We start from the raw sequence: 16,555 nt of genomic DNA, 5'->3' as shown, positions 1-16,555 counted from the left end.
CTCCCATGTGATGGCTCGACACGTCGGTCTTCGCTGTCGAGACGTCGACAAGATAGTGAAGGCGGTCTTTCACCGTCCAATGAATTCAGAAGGATGTGGCACGAGGCGAGGTATCACGGAACGACACGCTCTGGAGCACTTCGCATCGACACTCTCGGGGCAGAAGCAATTCGGAAGCGTGCAGCGTGCAGCGGCGTGCAGGTGCCGAGCTGACAGGCGAACCCTGCTTCCACAGCATTCAGCAACGACGCCAGAGTCAGTGTCCACCCGCGCTGGAGAGCCCATTCCAGCTCACCGAACTCGCCAACCTCGGATCGATACGCAACCTTCTTTTGCATGCAGCGTGCGTCCGACCCTCGCTAGTCCGGCATTGTCCACGCTCTCGTCCTTGCCGGCGCGCACAACAGAGCGCTTTGCAATCTTCTGAGATCTACTGTGCAGTAGACGGCAGCTGCGTTGTCCGTGCAGGTTGGAGCCCCGGCGTCTTTGTCGTCTTGAAACAGTGGTGGTCTCGGCCATGCATGCGCATGACTATCGCCTAGACGGTCGAGAATCTCAGCTCGACTGCTGCCAGTCGAAATAGGACTCGCCTCGGCAAACTCCTTGCTGTGCCTCGTCGCTTCTGGCGGCTGACGATTGCTGATATAATCATCCTGCGGCTCTGCCGATTTTATGTCTGAGACTTGCAATCGACAGGCGCGGCTTGGCTGTGAGCCTGGGCGGCGTTGGCACACGTCGGACGGGCGCATGAGTCGCTCGAGTCCGAGAGCTTGCTACAAAGGAGAGGGCGACGATCCGTGATGACTATCTCAACTACCAATTCGAAAAAGGCAGGGTCAAAATTGGGGCGTCAAAAAGACAGCTGCTGGGAGCAGAAGCGATGGACACATGGCAACAACAGCGATACACTTCGCGGATGTACCAGAAACGCGCGGGCACCCTCATACTGTGCCAAGGAGGTCAGACACGACGCCGTCATCCAGACAAAGATTGGACGGCTCAAGGGTCAAGTCTCACCAAGACGGCCTCTGTCACGGCTAATCTAGCCAAAGTTCTTCCAGATCAAGGCACGACGCGGCGTTTGTTTGTCGCCTCTTGCAAGCGTGACTGCCGCCGAGACATGCGGCAGCCTCGAAGCCGTCCCGGTTCTCCTCCTGTGCCAATTCGGATCGGCGCTGCAAGACAAGGGGCGTTCCTTATCGTCGGGCCGGCGTCCAGCTCGTACGAGCCATTCACCTCTCACTCGAAGCTCTGCCACCAACACCGACTGAGGCCAAGACGGGAAGGATCGTCGTTCTGCTGCGAAGATCCCAACGAACCAAGCTCTAACATGTAGAAGGGAGGCGCGAAAAATTGTCGGCCCGGTCGGCAGACCTTTGCGCGCGCCAGACCGGCACAAGCGGATCTCAATTTCAGGCTACTTTTGCAACCGGTTGCCGGTCGGTGTGCATCATCCAGCAGCGCAAACTTTCGCAGCCCTCGAAAGCACCGCCCAAGTCCGCAGTGACATGCAGAAGGGTCATGGTAGTCGGGCGATTGGTTGAAAGTCCGCGAAGTCAGTCGAGCGAGCCGTCCATCAACGGTGGTCGTGTGTCACCAAAGCCGTGGACCGACGGCTAAATTCTGAGAGGTCGCGGAGGCCCCACAACGTGAATTTGATTTGTTCCACGCCGCTGTGACCCTTTCCCCGCCTTATCGCCCTGCTTCTTCATTAAAAGGCACTCGGGCCCCTCCTCCATCCTCAACCACCATCCATCCGCATCCCATCAAAGACGCTTCACGATGGCACCTCAGATCCTCAAGTCGCTCGAGCCGGCGCCGCCGCGCGTGCAGCGAGGCAACCTCTTCGACTTCCTCTACAGCAACCCCAACAAGGTCGACGAGAACAAGCCCGCCTATATCCGACTCGATGGCAAGAAGATCACGCGCAAGCAGCTCCAGGACGACTCGCGACGACTTGCCCACGCTCTGCGTCACAAGCTCGGCCTCCAGCCAGGTTCGAGGATCGGCATCATCTCGCCCAACAGCACTGCCTACCCATGGATCGTCCACGCCGGTCTCTGTGCCGGTGTCGTGCTCGTCCCCATGAACCCAGCTTATGGCCCTGAGGAGATCGGTCACCCTCTGCACGACTCGCAGATGGAGTACATTTTCTGCCACCAGAGTGTGCTCAGCACGGCGCGAGAGGGCCTCGAGATGGCCAACTACGGTCTCAAGTCAAAGAACGGTCAGAACCGCCTCTGGATCTTGGACGACGGGGACAGCCTCAAGAAGGGCGACAAGGGAGAGCTCGATGCGCGCACACTGATGGGAGACGACCGCCTCGAGACGCACAAGGTCGTCGACGACCGCACCGAAGACGTCTTTATCGTCTACTCGAGCGGCACCTCCGGCAAGCCAAAGGGCGTCCAGCTCGTGCACGGCAACATGACCGCAGTCACCACCGCCATCGCCAAGACTTTCGGAGACGCCATTGGGCCCAACGACAGATACCTTGCCGTCCTGCCCTGTTTTCATATCTTCGGCTTAGCCAAAACGATCTGTAAGGGCTTATTCATAGGTGCCGAGTCTGTCGTCGTTCCCAAGTTCGACCTGGACGTCTTCTGCTCGGCGGTGCAGAAGTTTAAGTGCAACATCGCATATGTGGTCCCGCCGATCCTGGTGCTGCTGGCCAAGGACCCTCGTGCCAAGGAGTACAACCTCAAGAGTCTGCAGTGGGTCATGTCGGGCGCGGCACCGCTGGGTACGGAGCTCAGTTTGGAGGTGGAGGCGGCGCACCCGGGGCTCAAGGTGACTCAGGGATGGGGCCTCTCCGAGACTTCGCCGACGGCAACGTTTGCCCGTCCAGACGAGTACCACGACCACATGGGAAGCTGTGGTCGACTCCTTGCTGGCGTAGAGGGCAGACTGGTCGACGAGGATGGCAACGACGTCGGCCACGAGCAGGGCGAAAACGGCAAGCCGGGCGAGTTCTGGGTCCGTGGACCAACCATCATGAAGGGCTACCTCAACAACAAGGCTGCCACCGAGGACTGCATCACACCAGATGGCTGGTTCAAGACAGGCGATGTTGCCATCATGAAGGACAACTTCTTCTGGATCGTGGACCGCAAGAAGGAGCTCATCAAGTACAAGGGCTTCCAGGTGGCCCCTGCTGAGTTGGAGGCAACATTGTTGTCCCACCCCAAGGTCGCAGATGTAGCTGTCATTGGCATCCACAGCAACGAGCAGGCAACGGAGTTGCCACGCGCATACGTGGTGCTCAAGGACAAGAGCGAGAACGCGGAGGCCGCGATCAAGGACATCATCGAATGGACCGCAAAGAAGGTCGCTAACCACAAGCGATTGCGCGGCGGCGTCAAGATCCTGGATGAGATTCCCAAGAGGTACGTGCTCACGCCCAACAGTGCCAGACGCACCGTGCGAGCTGCAGAGACTGACCCACCTTTTCATTTTGCGAATTGACACAGTCCATCGGGCAAGATCCTGCGTCGATTGCTGCGAGACGAGGCTGCCAAGGAGTCGCAGTAGAGTCCGCACGCGGTCCTTGTAGAATCACATTTCAATAGATGGCGAAGACTGCTTGATCTACTTCAGTCATTCAAGTCGTGTCCTAACACGCTTGCGGCGTCTCCGATCGAGTCTGAGAGGATCGTGAGATTCGTGACAAGCGTGCGATTGTGATAGGAAAGAGTGCGAGGGCATCGGCTTTGCCCGCGTTGAACCCGCGGCAGAGCACCCGCGCAACCCTGGAGAAACCTTAATTTTTGTGACTCTTAAGAGTGATGTCAGTGTGGAGACGTGCATGCGGGAGCGCTTCCGAAGCATCCTTAATGAGCTCTGCGCAGCACCCATTGCGCCTTCCTTTCTTCACGCTTCCACCTCACCTCGAGACCCGACTCACCCACCACCATGTCCAGCAAGATCCAGTTCAAAGTCTACGAAAGTGCGGTGGATCCGGCAAGGATCCCAGGGCGAGCGCCCACCGTGCTGCTACTCGGGCCATGGCATGCTGGTACGCAGGGTCTCGCCGTCAACCTTTCCGAAGAGGGTTACCAGGTGGTGCTGGTCGATGCTACTCCGAGTTCGGCCTCGATCGAAGCGCTTCGACGCCGGCCAACGGCCCATAACGAAGATACGCCAGACACAGACGGCTGGTCCGTGGCACTTAATCTCCTCCACCTCATCGACGGCCATGCCGGCGGGTGGAACAGGTATACGGCGCTCATCACGCTCGGTCTGCCAGAACGAGATGTCGATCTTCCGTCGAAGCTGCACAACGAAACATCCAAAAAAGGAGGGCTGTCAGCGCACGTCGCCTACGGCCCTCAGCTGACGCAGTCGCAAGCCCTCGCCGCTGCTCAGCGCTCCGACTATCCGCTGCTTCTCCACCTCGCGGAAGTGTCTCCGTTGATTGGAAGGCTCGTCGAAGCGGCGAAGCGGGGAGACATCTCGCACGATGCGCTACCCTTCCATCCTGAGCTGGGCAGCCTAACCGCCTCCGTAGGTCCGATCAGACCAAAATCCCTATCCGTCTTCACATACTCGGTGGAACACGAAGGAGAGCCCTCGCAGTGGGCGTGTGCATTCCCCTTCTCCTCCAACACGAAGGACTACGCTTTCCCGTCGTCCTTCTCCCTCACGGAAGCCCACCGTTCTGCCGCAGCTCTATCGTACACTCGCACCCTCACAACCCTTAAGTCCGCCATGGGTCCCCGTTTCCCGCTCGAACAGCTATGGGACCGCCACACCTACTACGAGTTCGCTACTCGCGACGCCGCCGCCACCATGTCCACCATGGTCTCTGAGCCCTACGTCAACCACGTCGCCTGCTTGACCGGCGGCTCTGGCTTCACCCAGCTACACCGGTTCTACGAGCACCATTTCACAACCGTCAGCCCCCCGGACACGCAGCTGATCGGCCTATCGCGCACCGTAGGGGTGGACAGGATCATCGACGAGATGGTCTTCACCTGCACACATACGACGATGATCGATTACTTTTTGCCGGGTGTGCCGCCCACGGGCAAGAGGCTCAGGATACCGATGGTGGGGATAGTCAATTTGAGAGGGGACAAGCTGGCTTACGAGAGTCTGTATTGGGATCAGGCGAATGCGTTGGTGCAGCTGGGACTGGTTGACCCGGTGAAGAGCTCGATGGTGGAGGGAGTGAGGCTGCCCGTGGCGGGTGACGAGGTGGCACAGAAGATCCTCCACCCATAGGGCGTGCCGTCAAACGAGCTCATGCCGAATTGGAAGGATAGCGAGGGGAAGGGGGCGGCAGACGGAGCGTGACCCGACCGTCATGCACTGGGAGGATCGGCACGCAGGCTACGTGATGTTGATGCCCTGCATCATTTTGACGAGATGATCGTCACGGGGATGTCCGACGCTGCCCACTTGTCCATGCTAGCCAGGATCCTGCCTCGAGTCAGGCAGGAGTCTGACTGGCGTAGGCAGCTGGGCGGTTGCTGACATCCGTGATAATTATCTCGTGTGCAATGATGCAAGGTGTCGACATCGTCGTAGCCTGCGTGCTCGTTCTCGACGGATCAGCAGCCGATTCCTGTTCACTCCCACCACAGTCATCCTAGACATCCGAACGAAACAATGCATTGACAAGCTGATCAAACAGAAGCGTCGACAAACAGATGAAAGGTTCTCGGATCACTTGGTCTCGGGCTGGTTCCAGGACAGGTAGCTCATGTCACCCAGCTTCCTTGGCTTGATCAAGTGTCTCGCGGTGAACACCAGCCCGAGCAGCACGGACAGTGCGGCGACCGCAATGAACGACAGACCCAAGAATGGGTTCCTGCCACCGACCCAGCTGGAGGTGCTGAACACCACGCTCTTAGTGCCATCGAACATGGCGACCGGATAGTTATCCACGACCTCCAAGAGATACCTTCCGGGCTCCATCGCGTCGTTGTCGTTCCTCTTGTAGAGCTTCCTAAATGTGGGCAAGCCGGCGATGCGCATCCAGACCATAAAGTGCTCATTATCGCTCGGGTCGAAGATGTTGCCCTCCGTGTAGCCGTTGGGGAAGCCGAACTCGCCTGTTGCGCCCTGCCAGTAAGGAGGCGGGATGATCTGCTCGGCGGTGTACTTGGTGCGCGAGTACTTGTTCTTCTCGCCAGGCCAGATGATGTTCTTCTCGCTCATGACGTAGGTCTGGTTCGCAGCGTTGGAACCGGCCACGTTGAGCAGGACGGGATCACCGAAAGTGTCGTTGAAAACAGAGTTGGCGATGAGACCGCACGGGTAGATGATTTTGCGTGTCGTAGGATCCACGTCGACAGGCTTGCATGTACCGCCGGAAATGGTGTTGTACGCTACCGCATCGCCATCGAGTTGGCTCGAGTCTATCGACTTGACGTAGCGACGGTGGTTCTGGTAGTAGTTGGTGAGCTTGTAGTAGAGGAACACGCTCGATTCAAGCCTGGAGGGGACACTGAAGTACAAGTTGCAAGTCCTCGAATCGGCATTCCACGACCAGGTCGGGGGCTGGAAGTTGCTCGTGTTCTTGTTGTGCAGCTGGTAGTCGTACTTGTTGGAAGGGATTTGCGCCTGTTCTGGCGCGGCGGGCGCGGTGGAGCACTGTGTATAGTCGAGCGTGAACTCGTTGACCTGCTCAGCAAAGTAGTAGAGCACGGCGCCGATGGGGGCAAAGATGATGGCGACGAGGAAGAAGGCGGGCAGGACGGTTCGAGGCGTGAGGATGGGCTGCCACGCTTTCAGGCGCTGCTGTTTGAATGCAGTGTTGGCAGGCTTGCGTTGGGCATACTTGCGCAGACCCTTGGCGGAGGCGGCGTCGCTGTCTGCATCATCGGTCGAACCATTTCGTGCGTCAGGACCTGCGTCGGTGGCGCGAGTTTTCCTTTTGAAGATGGCCATGGTGGCTGAGAGGGTGCACTTCTAAGTGCTCGTAAGTTGACCGCGGTGCGGTGCGGTGAAAGGACGTCTGGTGTTTGGAGGTACGGCTGGTCTAGCAAATACGGGACGAGAATGAGACGGAGGTTGCGACGAATCCACGAGCGTGCTAGAGAGGTCGAGTTGAAGAGAGAGAGATGGACGATGGTGTCGAGAAGCCAGGTCAAAGCGGCCTCGGAGATATTCCTCTCGTCAGTGAAGCTTGCTCTGTCACCTGGCTCGGCTGCCTGGCTGCTGCCTTGATTTTTGTCATGCAACCCTGCGAAGCCAGGCTGCTGTACCAAAATTTAGAGCCCACGGGAGGCACGCGTCAAGAGTCAAAGCTATCTGTCACCTGTGTGTGTGTGTGTGTTGTCGAGTCGCGAGGTCGTGGCTGGAGCTCTCCACGGGATCTGGCAGCCGGCTGAGAGGGCTTGAAATTGGCTGTGCTTGGCAAGCTTGAAAGTTGGCGGTGAAATACAAATTCGAAATACAAAGCAGAGGCAAGGCCCGAGGTGATTCATTTCAGCTGTCACAGCCCCTGACCAGGCTTCTCTTGACACAAAAAGCTGAGAGCAGTCCGTGCTGGACCCTTGTTTCTCTTCTCCTCCGGTAGAAGATCCTGCTCAGGCTTCCACCGACTGTATGAGCTTGGCGGTGTTCGCGATGACTACGAGTGCCCATCGCAGCAACACCGCAGTAATTCACAGTGCATCGCTGAGTATGTCAACAGACTCATGTCCCAAGCATAAGAGCCAGTGCCTGACGAGAAGCACGAACCGATGCGTACCATTGTGCGAGATGATGCAGCGGAGCCCGAATTGATACGACGTGAGTGCGTGTCGAGGTGCAAGCTTTGATCTTGACAGCTCTGGCCAGCGCCGAAGCAGCTCTTCTAGGCTAGTTATACGACGCTGCCACAACTCAAGCATTTGTCTCACGCACGACTTTTGATCTTCTGCATGACCTGCATCTGTCTCACATGTCTTGAAAATGAGAAGCTCATCTGCCAGATTTGACGCTGTGCAGCCGAATGTTCATCGATCAGAGGGTCGCTTGCTCTTTTCGAAAGCATGCACGACACTTCTGCAAGCTGCAAGACCGTGTCGATGAGACATGGTGAGATTCACTGCCTCAAGGAGCCTCGCGGCTGTTCGGTCGATCCGAAGATCGTTGCTTCACGCGAGTCTGGTTCGGCTTGAGGTGGAAATCTTAATTCGGCGTGATTCCGAAGGATCGATTCACGTTCTTTGTGTTGTTCTCACATCGTCACTTCCAATACTCATCACCACTGGAAGCTCTCGGTCTCCCCGACACACACACTCTTCTTATCACAGTCACATCGCTCAGCTTGTGTTGCGCTTTCGACTGAGCTCACTTGCAATCGCTTGGCTAGTGCGGCTTCCAATCCGACCATACCCGCGCCTTGACCGGCCCGTGCACAAAGTGCTTCAGTAGCGGCAGCGCCGTCGAGCTCGATCGACTCGTCACAGTCAGGCACACATGACGGCGGCAACTCAAGGGAAGCAACGCACGACATCATGAGCTCTCCGCAGGCCCGTCGTGGCAACGCAGCTTCGGCTGCTGCCGCGGATCGAGATCGCTCGCTTTTGCAGCTCCTCGATCCCAACGACATGCTGCCAGGCCACACCACCGCAGACCTCTACAGTCTGCGCCACTTCACTCTTCGCGGCGGTCTTCCAGATTCTCCCAGTTGGCTCAGAGCTCAAGCTTGGAAGGTGCTCCTCGGCTACCTACCGCCAGAAAAGAAGGAGTGGTCCTCGACACTGGCAAAGAGGCGCAGAGAATACTACCAATTCGTCAACGATCTCTCTCCTTCTCTTCCTTCTTCCGATGAACCAATCCCTTCGGATCAAGTCACTCATCAAGATCGCCTCCTTGACCAGATCTATAAGGATCTCGTTCGCTCGCGTAAGAATGGCTTTGCCTTCTATCAAGCTCCACCAAGACCCAGCGCCTCGTGTCCCATCGCTCCTCTTCCTCCAAACGACGCTGAGCCGTCAATACCAACCCAGATACCAGTACGAAGGCTCGAAACACGGGATCATGTCCTGAACCGCCTTGCAGCCATCAGCCATGACTACGCTCAACAGCTCCACATCGAGCGCATCGCCTCCACCAGCATAGCCAGCGGCTCACGGCAGCCGCCTCAGATCCTACATGTGCAGCCAAGCACCGACCTCCCGCTGCTGGAACAAGGAATCGGAGCACCTCACGAACCATCCGACTTTCTCGACGAGCCCATCAAGAGTCCACCAATACTCTTGTCGCCGCCCTCTCCCGGTGGCATGTCACGCGAATCCTCGCAGCACTCCTTTGCTTCTGCCAATGAAGCTATGGACGATTTTGCTAGCGCTCGCGGTCACAGCGCACAAAGTTCCGAAGACACCGATGGCGTGCCAGAGTCGTCCGCGCAGCATCCATCCAGCATTCCCACCCAGCGCAACTGGCATTCGCTCCTCCGTGTTCTCTACCTCTTCGCCCTTCTCAACCCCAGCATCGGCTACGTCCAGGGCATGAACGAGGTCCTCTTCACCTTGCTCTACGTCTTTGGCTCAGCCCAGTACCCACCCACGGCTAGCATCGGCATCACACCCAGCAGCTCTCTCCAGAACATCACAGCCGACTCAGACGGCTCAGCGTACAAGGTTTGGGATAACGACGTCGACCTCGCAGATCTCACCACACATGCAGAGGCTGATGCCTTCTGGTGCTTTTCTGCATTGATCGGCGAGATGCGAGAGCTCTACGACTTTGAGCGCATCGAACAGCAAAGTCGCAGCGTTGCTTCGGCCGAACGTCAACCCTCCCACTCCGGCATGGCAGGTGCCCTCCGTCGCTTCAGTCTCCGCATCAAATGGCTTGATCCACCATTGTGGCGCAACCTCAAGTCCGCGTCTCTAGATCCGCGTTTGCCTTACTACTCGCTTCGATGGCTTGCGTGCCTTCTCAGCACGGAGCTGTCCTTGCCATCCGTGCTGCGAATCTGGGACGCGTTGCTCGCAGAGCAGGAATCGGCGGACATGGCGGGCTCGGCCAAAATCGAGTTCCTCATCGACGTCTGCGCTTCCATGATGCTGCAGATTCAGGATCGTCTGCCGCACAGCATTGATGACTTCGACCTTGAGAGCGAGGCCTTTTCTTACGGCATGCGAGTCCTGCAGAACTATCCGGAAGGCGACATCAGTCCAGTTGTGGAAGCAGCTACCCTCGTTCGACAAAGACGCCTGGCTGCTGATCTGACCGGCGATGGACCACCCGACGTCAGCGACGACGATGACGAAGAGATCAATCCTCGATTGGCTGCTGTCAAAGCCAGAGCGGCGCAGGCTTGGCGCGATTGGACGGGTCCACGACAAGAATCACCTTCGCCGTCTACGCCCGTCAAGGAGCTTCCAGATGCAACGCCGCCAGTGACGAAAGGAGGCTGGCTCGTGTCCAGAGCTCGACCGCGGCCCAGCGAACCTTTCACCGAAGACGGCGACGTCTCGATCGCCAGCACTGCCGACGGAGCTTCCTCTGACACGTCCATGTCATCGAAGGGCACCTTCAGCGGCTTCTTGGCTAAATACGCCGAGGCAGTCCAGGCGAGCGATGCTGCCGCCAACCTCTCCAAAGCTAGCACGAACTTTACGGCGAGAACCATGGCCCGCTTTGGTGATCGAGGCAGCCGCGAGTCGACCCCCGAGGCGTCGGGTTCTCCGCATCAGATGTATGGCTCGCTCGGCCGAGGCTTCCCGACGAGCCCGACCGGCTCGGAGTCCCGCTTCGCTTCGCTGGGCTCTGTCAGCGCAGGCTTCTTCACCCGGTCCAAGCGAAACGCCAGCGAGAGTCAGCCGCATGCAGCGGGTTGGGGCTCACCCCGCACACCAGACATCACCCGTTGGTCGCGAGACACAATGCCCGACTTTCCCCTGCCCAACGTCTCCGACAGCCCGGCAGGCCGAATGGAGTATGTCGACACGTTTGGCAAACGCATCAGCATGGCGCCCAACGGCCGTGGCACTTCGCCATCAAGCTCTGTCACCGGGGACGATAGCCGCGAGCGAAGGGGTAGCGAAAGCGCATCCTCCTTCCCTCTGCCCAGCATGCGAGCGGCTGCACGCATGGGCATTTTGCCGCAACGCTTCCGCGAGGAGTCGGCCAGTCCGAGCAGCACCCGTTCGGCAGGGCCGAAGCCGCTGCTTCTATCGCAGTCGGCGAGGCCGCCTCGCGAGGGGAGTCACAGTCCGAATCTGCGTGCGGCCGACGAGCCGAGTAGGAAGGTCTCGTCGGGGCCAATGGCGCACAGCATGAGCCGCGGGAACAGTCATCAGGACGGCAACAGCGTAGCGGGGAGCGTCAGCGGGAGATCGTCGCGAGCGGCCTCGGTCGCCGATAGCCGGCGCAGCTCCGTGGCCGACTTTGCGGATCTGAGCATGCCCGGGCTGTCGGAGGCTGGTGCTGTGCCGCCGCTGCCGAGTCTGACAGGGCAAAGCTCAGCGGCTGTTCTGCCTCCTCGTCCGGCTGCCAATACCGACGCCCGCATTGCGCTCAGCAGCACGCTACAGGGCTCGGTGACGAAAGACGGAACGGTGTCAGCAGGCGCCTTCGCGCGAGCCACCAAATCCACCGATGCCGAACGACCCGAATTTGGCCATGTAGCCAGCTCGTCCGACGTGCCGCTGGTGCAGACGACGTCGAGCATCTCGCGCCCGCGCGCTTCCAATCGACAACGCACGTCGAGCTCGACGATCGATTCACGCACGGCGTCCATGTCAGAGTCGGTGCTGGGCAACCTCATGTCGAACCGTAGCAGCCAGACGACCAATATTGTCGATGGAGCGGATGCGGCGCTGGGCGAAAACGTGGTCTCCGAGGAGCCGTTGAACGTCCACAAGCTCGACGCCTCTCAGCCGGGCACGCCGGCCTCGGAGCACTTCAACACGACCGACTCGCCCACCTCTCAAGACCAGATAGCAGTCCGCAAGTATACGCTGACGGACGACGCGCTCCCCTCGCCCACCACGGCGGACAGCAAGCTCGTGCGGTCCAAACGCATGGTCAAGGGGAGACAGAATTCGGCTTCGTCCGTAAGCAGTCGGCGGTCATTGGCGGGCTTGGCTAGGCGGAATGAGGAGCCGCCGCCCTCGCCGAGCTTGCCCGAGGTGGTGGAGGATGTGTATGGTGGCACTACCGCACACACGGATGACTATGTTGCTAGCCCGGTGGAGGCAGAGTTCGAGCGGAACTTGAGCATCGGTGAAGCTAGGCCGGCTTCGCCCGTCAGACGCCCTTCGACGGATCGCAGTGGGTTCTTCTAGCAAAGACGCACACAGATCAGAGCAACACGCACAAATGGCGAATGGCAGCAATACAATTTGTCATTTCATGACATGATACATTCGTGCGCTGACGGCACTCATACATTGGGGACTATTGCGTGTGTGGAAATCACATTTGAGAGAGCCTCACTGACCGGAACCGAGCACGCGGCTGACGCGGCGGGCGGCGGTCCGACCTAGACTTCTGACCATGGCCGAGGCGCCGCCTGCTTCCTCCTCGATGCTCGTGCTGGCCCGACTCGGCTGGCGGGGGGTCACGACGTCTCCCGTCTGAGGGGTGGTCGGCGTGGACTGCTCCCGCCTGGAGTGGCGTCGTTCAGGGGACGAGATGTACTCCTCCGAAGGGCGCTGGATGTGACGTGGTGGGCGCGGGGGTGGGGTCGCCTTGGCTGGCTTGGGTGGGGAGCGCAAGAGGTCGGTTGGCTCACCATGAAAGCCCATCGTGTGTCGTCTGCTTGCTCGGTCAGCGGAGTCCACGGGAACTTCGTCGCCTCGAAGGGTGTCGAGCTGCGAAGCGAGGGTGTCGATCACCCGCGGTCCTCGTACCGTGCGCTGACTGCGCGATGAGCCGCGTGTCATCTCTGCGGGTGCGGCAACCCGACCGAACTCGTCTACCTCGCCGATGAATCGACCGTGTTCGCCAACAGTGCTGCCCTCGCTATCCATTTGCTCGCCACCGGTGCCGTTGTGAAGGCTGCCCTCGGGGCTGGATGCAAAGACGCTGGGCGCGGCCGAGGCGGTAAACGGCCCCAGAGACGCAGTGGCGTTCGAGACGGATGGGTTGCTGAGTCGCGGTCGACGGGGTGTCAAGCCTGTCGGAGGTCGGATCACCTCGACGTCGGCTCCACTCGAAACGCCACTATCTCCACCGACAGTCTCGGTGGTGGGGAACACCCGGCGGCGAGAAGACAAGGGTGAGTCGGTGGATGCTTCACGTGGTGAGCTGACGGACGCCCGGTCGAGCCGACGCTGCGCAGCTGCGGACGAAGGCGAGAATTCCGATGCCGAGCGAGCGTGGTTGTTTGTGTAGCCCAACGAGGTCATCGATCGAAGCTGAGAGGCGGTGAGTGTGCCGCTCCTTTCGGCGCTGCTGCCAGCACCGCGCGCAGTTCGAGTGAAGGGGGAAGGCGAATCCTTGGCCAAGCTGGATCCACTGCGGACCGTTGACGTTGCTCGGCGGAGTGCATGGGCGTTGCGCTCCGCGCTTGTCCCTGCTTCAATGCCATTGGTTGACTGTGCAGCCGCGGTCGGAGTACCGATGCGGGAGAAAGGTCTTGGCGAGCGACCCATGTCCACCAGAGCCTGGTTGAATTGCGCCTGCCTTTCCTTCTCTGTGCGATCGAGAAGGAACATCAAGTCTTGCATGGCTCGCGCTTGCTCCAGCACCAGCTTGTTGACGAAGGCGAAACCTTCGTCGAGCTGGCCAAATGCCTCGGTGAATGCATCGCCCGGGCGGCCCATGAGGTGTCCTTCGGTGGCGATGGGATGCATCGATGCCAACTCTGCCCACATGGTCGACGTGCCCCGGACAATTGCGCTCAGGAGTTCCACGGTGCGTGCGGTATGGGGTCCTGTTGAGCCAGCCGTGGAGCCAGCAGGGCTCGCATCGGCAGAGGGTGCTTTCGAGTACAATGCTTCATACTGCGCCAGGCGGACGGCGAGGTTACGGATGGGCGCTGGCTCTTCAGTATTTACTGTGGCCCATCCGTGCTGGGCTGGGGTGGCGCTGGCAGCAAACGAATCCGTTGCCATGCCCAGAGATGTGGCACTTCTTGCAGATGCCACTGGCTGCGCGTTGGCTCCGCCGCGAAGCCTGACGAGGTCTTGGATTCGACGAACGGCGTCTGACGAGTTGTCTGGATCCACAACGGGCAAGCTGCGATCGAACCGAGATCGCTGAGGATCTGTGGAAGGATACTGAGGCATCTGTAGCGCGCGGAAAGGGTCGTTCGTCGTCCTTTGCAGACCTATGACGGACTGGGCACGCACCGAGCCGAGGTGAGGCGAGTTAAGATCCAACGACGAGCGTTTAGAGGCTAAATAAGCCTGAGTGCGCAGCGACATGGGCGTAGCACGACGCCGATCGGCCTCTGACTCTGCGCGCCCAACCCTCAGATCCTGAATCTGACTCCGAAGGCTATCCAAGCCCACATCGTCCACGCGACGAGGCTGGTCGAGATAAGCTCGCGAACGCTCCGACGAGTTGTTGGACGAGTAAGAGGTTTCGGTTCGGACGGACGGGCTGTAGGGCGCCGCGCTCGCGGAGCTGGAAGGAGCCGTGTCGGTGGAGAAGAGGTCGGATCCGTGCTTGTTGCGCATACTGACGCGCGAAGCAGCGCGATGAAGTTCGGAAGCACTACTGGACGATTTCTGAGATCGATTGGAAGACGTGGTCGAAATCTTGCGGGCTCGTGCGTCCTCGCTGGGCGAGCCAACATCAGACGACTGTAGTGTGCTGCGGCGTGCGGAGCTGGACGGCGTGCTGTGCTGCGAGCCTCTTGCAAGGTACTTCTGCACAGACGACGAGTCGACAGAGATTCGGCTGCCTTGGGTGCCGAGACGACCTTCGTAGTCCATTCGCGCTGGGTTCCCTTCGGTAGTGGTTGCCGATGCGGCTGACTCGGAAGCATTGAACGCGCGTCGATGTTTTGGCGAACGCGCTCCCGTTGGCTTGTCCAGAGCGCCTTCCTCCTGGATCTCGTCAAGGCTCTCACGCCGAGTGGAAGGCGGGCTGCGAAGCTCTGCTTTGTCGCCGAGGACTGGAGTGGCGGTTTTCGAGGTGACGGGTTTCTCTGCGTCGCTCCCGTCCGAGTCGCTGGCGGTTCGCTGATGCGCGGCACGGTAGGCGCGGCGAATTTCCTTGCCTGGCAGACGAAACTCGGAAGGCATCGGGCTGCGACCTGCAGAGGAGGCCGGGCGTGCATCCAAAGCAGCGCGACTGGAAGCCTGGCCCACGGTCCTGGAAAGCCGTCTCATGGAACCCGATGGCATCTCATCGCCGCCCGTGTAGCGTGGCGATCTGGTTGAGGTAGGTGTGGGAGGCGAGCTTGTACCAACACCTCTAACGCTGGCGCGCTGATGTAGAGATGGCTCATTGCTGTCAGTGGCATCGTTCTCGTCGTAGCGATGCGATGCGATGGAAAGAGTGGTGGATTTGCGTGGAGAGTACTTGTGCTGAGCGGTGCGTGGGAAAGCATGCTGCTCGCGTTCGTATGAATCATGAAGTTCGTCATCGTCGTCGGCGTTGCCGAGGCCTAGTCGTGATTCGGATCGTATCTGGGTGACATCGCGTTCGTGCATCTCGCTTCGACGCTTTCGTCTCTCGCCTGGCGAGCTGGTATGCGAGGACATGGACGAAGAAGGGCGCAGAGCAGATGGAGAGTCGCTCGAATCGCCCGCCCCTGCATCGCGTTGACTTAGCGACATCCTACCGTTTGGCGGTAAAGCCGCTTCTGCATCGGCAGCCATGACTCCCTCAGGCAGAGCCGTGGATCGGCTCGAGTGAAACCTCGCCTCTTCGGGCTGCCGAGGGCTTGTCGCGCCTACCGTGTCACTGCCCGTGTTGGAAGAGGAGGCAGCGGAGGGAGAGCGGGACGATGTCAAAGTGGTGTGATCTGTGACGGGCGGACGAAGGCTTCTCTGGGCGGAGATGTGACTGTGAGAGGAGGAGGCGTCGCTCGGGTCCTTTCGGGCACGTCCCACGCTTCCACTCGCGCTACTTGTAGTTTCGCTATAGGGCGGTGTTGGGATGCCAGACCCACTTCGGTCCGTGACCGAAGGGAAGGCAGGGCGCACTGACGATCCGAAGTTGGAATTCAGTGAGAAGCGGATCGCATCGAAGGAATTCGACTTGACTACGGTCGTTTTGCCGGCTGCAGGGCTCAGTCTGGAGTGAGGTGCTTGCTGAAGACTTGTCGACTGATCAGGTAGAAGTTCGCGAGCTTGCAGATGTCTTGGATTTGTCGACATTGAGCCCACTTGGCTGAGTGGTGCTCAAGCTGATGCACGGAAGACCTCCGTTGTCATTCGGTTGTGAGGCTGAGGCTCTTCGTCGAGCGTGGGAAAAAGCTGCCAAGGTTGCGCGCCGAGACGGAGTGGATAAGGTTTCACCTCAAGACACGTCTGCATGCCGGCTCGTCTGCATGCTTGGTGTGGTCGTGAGCGAACGCTTCGCGGTAGAGGTGATAGAAGGAAAGCTCGTCTGATCTCGACCTGATGGAAGCATCCGATAGAGGAATGGTCAGCGTCAAGGCTTTGACTGAGGATGACTTTGCCCGATTGTGGTTCCGCCCATGTCTCGA

General features: G+C 59.4%; 5 protein-coding genes across 5 annotated transcripts; 3 read left to right on the top strand and 2 right to left on the bottom strand.

Moving 5' to 3' along the window:
• Positions 1 to 1,782: 1,782 nt before the first annotated feature.
• PSEUBRA_004121 (AMP-binding enzyme C-terminal domain protein) lies at positions 1,783 to 3,531 on the top strand (the record flags this gene model as incomplete). The annotated part of the gene is made up of 2 exons (XM_016437697.1): positions 1,783 to 3,386; positions 3,471 to 3,531. 2 exons carry the CDS (start codon positions 1,783 to 1,785, stop codon positions 3,529 to 3,531), a joined length of 1,665 nt encoding a protein of 554 aa, XP_016291227.1.
• A 381-nt stretch (positions 3,532 to 3,912) lies between these two features.
• On the top strand, positions 3,913 to 5,223 carry PSEUBRA_004120 (uncharacterized protein; the record flags this gene model as incomplete). Its single annotated transcript, XM_016437698.1, has 1 exon — positions 3,913 to 5,223. One exon carries the CDS (start codon positions 3,913 to 3,915, stop codon positions 5,221 to 5,223), a length of 1,311 nt encoding a protein of 436 aa, XP_016291226.1.
• A 444-nt stretch (positions 5,224 to 5,667) lies between these two features.
• On the bottom strand, positions 5,668 to 6,894 carry PSEUBRA_004119 (Protein of unknown function DUF284, transmembrane eukaryotic; the record flags this gene model as incomplete). Its single annotated transcript, XM_016437674.1, has 1 exon — positions 5,668 to 6,894. One exon carries the CDS (start codon positions 6,892 to 6,894, stop codon positions 5,668 to 5,670), a length of 1,227 nt encoding a protein of 408 aa, XP_016291225.1.
• A 1,556-nt stretch (positions 6,895 to 8,450) lies between these two features.
• Positions 8,451 to 12,233, top strand: PSEUBRA_004118 (Rab-GTPase-TBC domain protein; the record flags this gene model as incomplete). The annotated part of the gene is made up of 1 exon (XM_016437695.2): positions 8,451 to 12,233. One exon carries the CDS (start codon positions 8,451 to 8,453, stop codon positions 12,231 to 12,233), a length of 3,783 nt encoding a protein of 1,260 aa, XP_016291224.2.
• Positions 12,234 to 12,380: 147 nt separating this feature from the next.
• Positions 12,381 to 16,223, bottom strand: PSEUBRA_004117 (uncharacterized protein; the record flags this gene model as incomplete). The annotated part of the gene is made up of 1 exon (XM_059465225.1): positions 12,381 to 16,223. One exon carries the CDS (start codon positions 16,221 to 16,223, stop codon positions 12,381 to 12,383), a length of 3,843 nt encoding a protein of 1,280 aa, XP_059321489.1.
• Between the last annotated feature and the right edge of the window lie 332 nt (positions 16,224 to 16,555).

This window comes from Kalmanozyma brasiliensis (genome assembly GCF_000497045.1).
Source record: "Kalmanozyma brasiliensis GHG001 unplaced genomic scaffold PSEUBRA_SCAF3, whole genome shotgun sequence".
In the NCBI taxonomy this organism is placed as follows: Eukaryota; Fungi; Basidiomycota; class Ustilaginomycetes; order Ustilaginales; genus Kalmanozyma; species Kalmanozyma brasiliensis.
The sequence above is the reverse complement of the archived record's forward strand: the minus strand, read 5'-3'. Positions and strand labels throughout refer to the sequence as shown.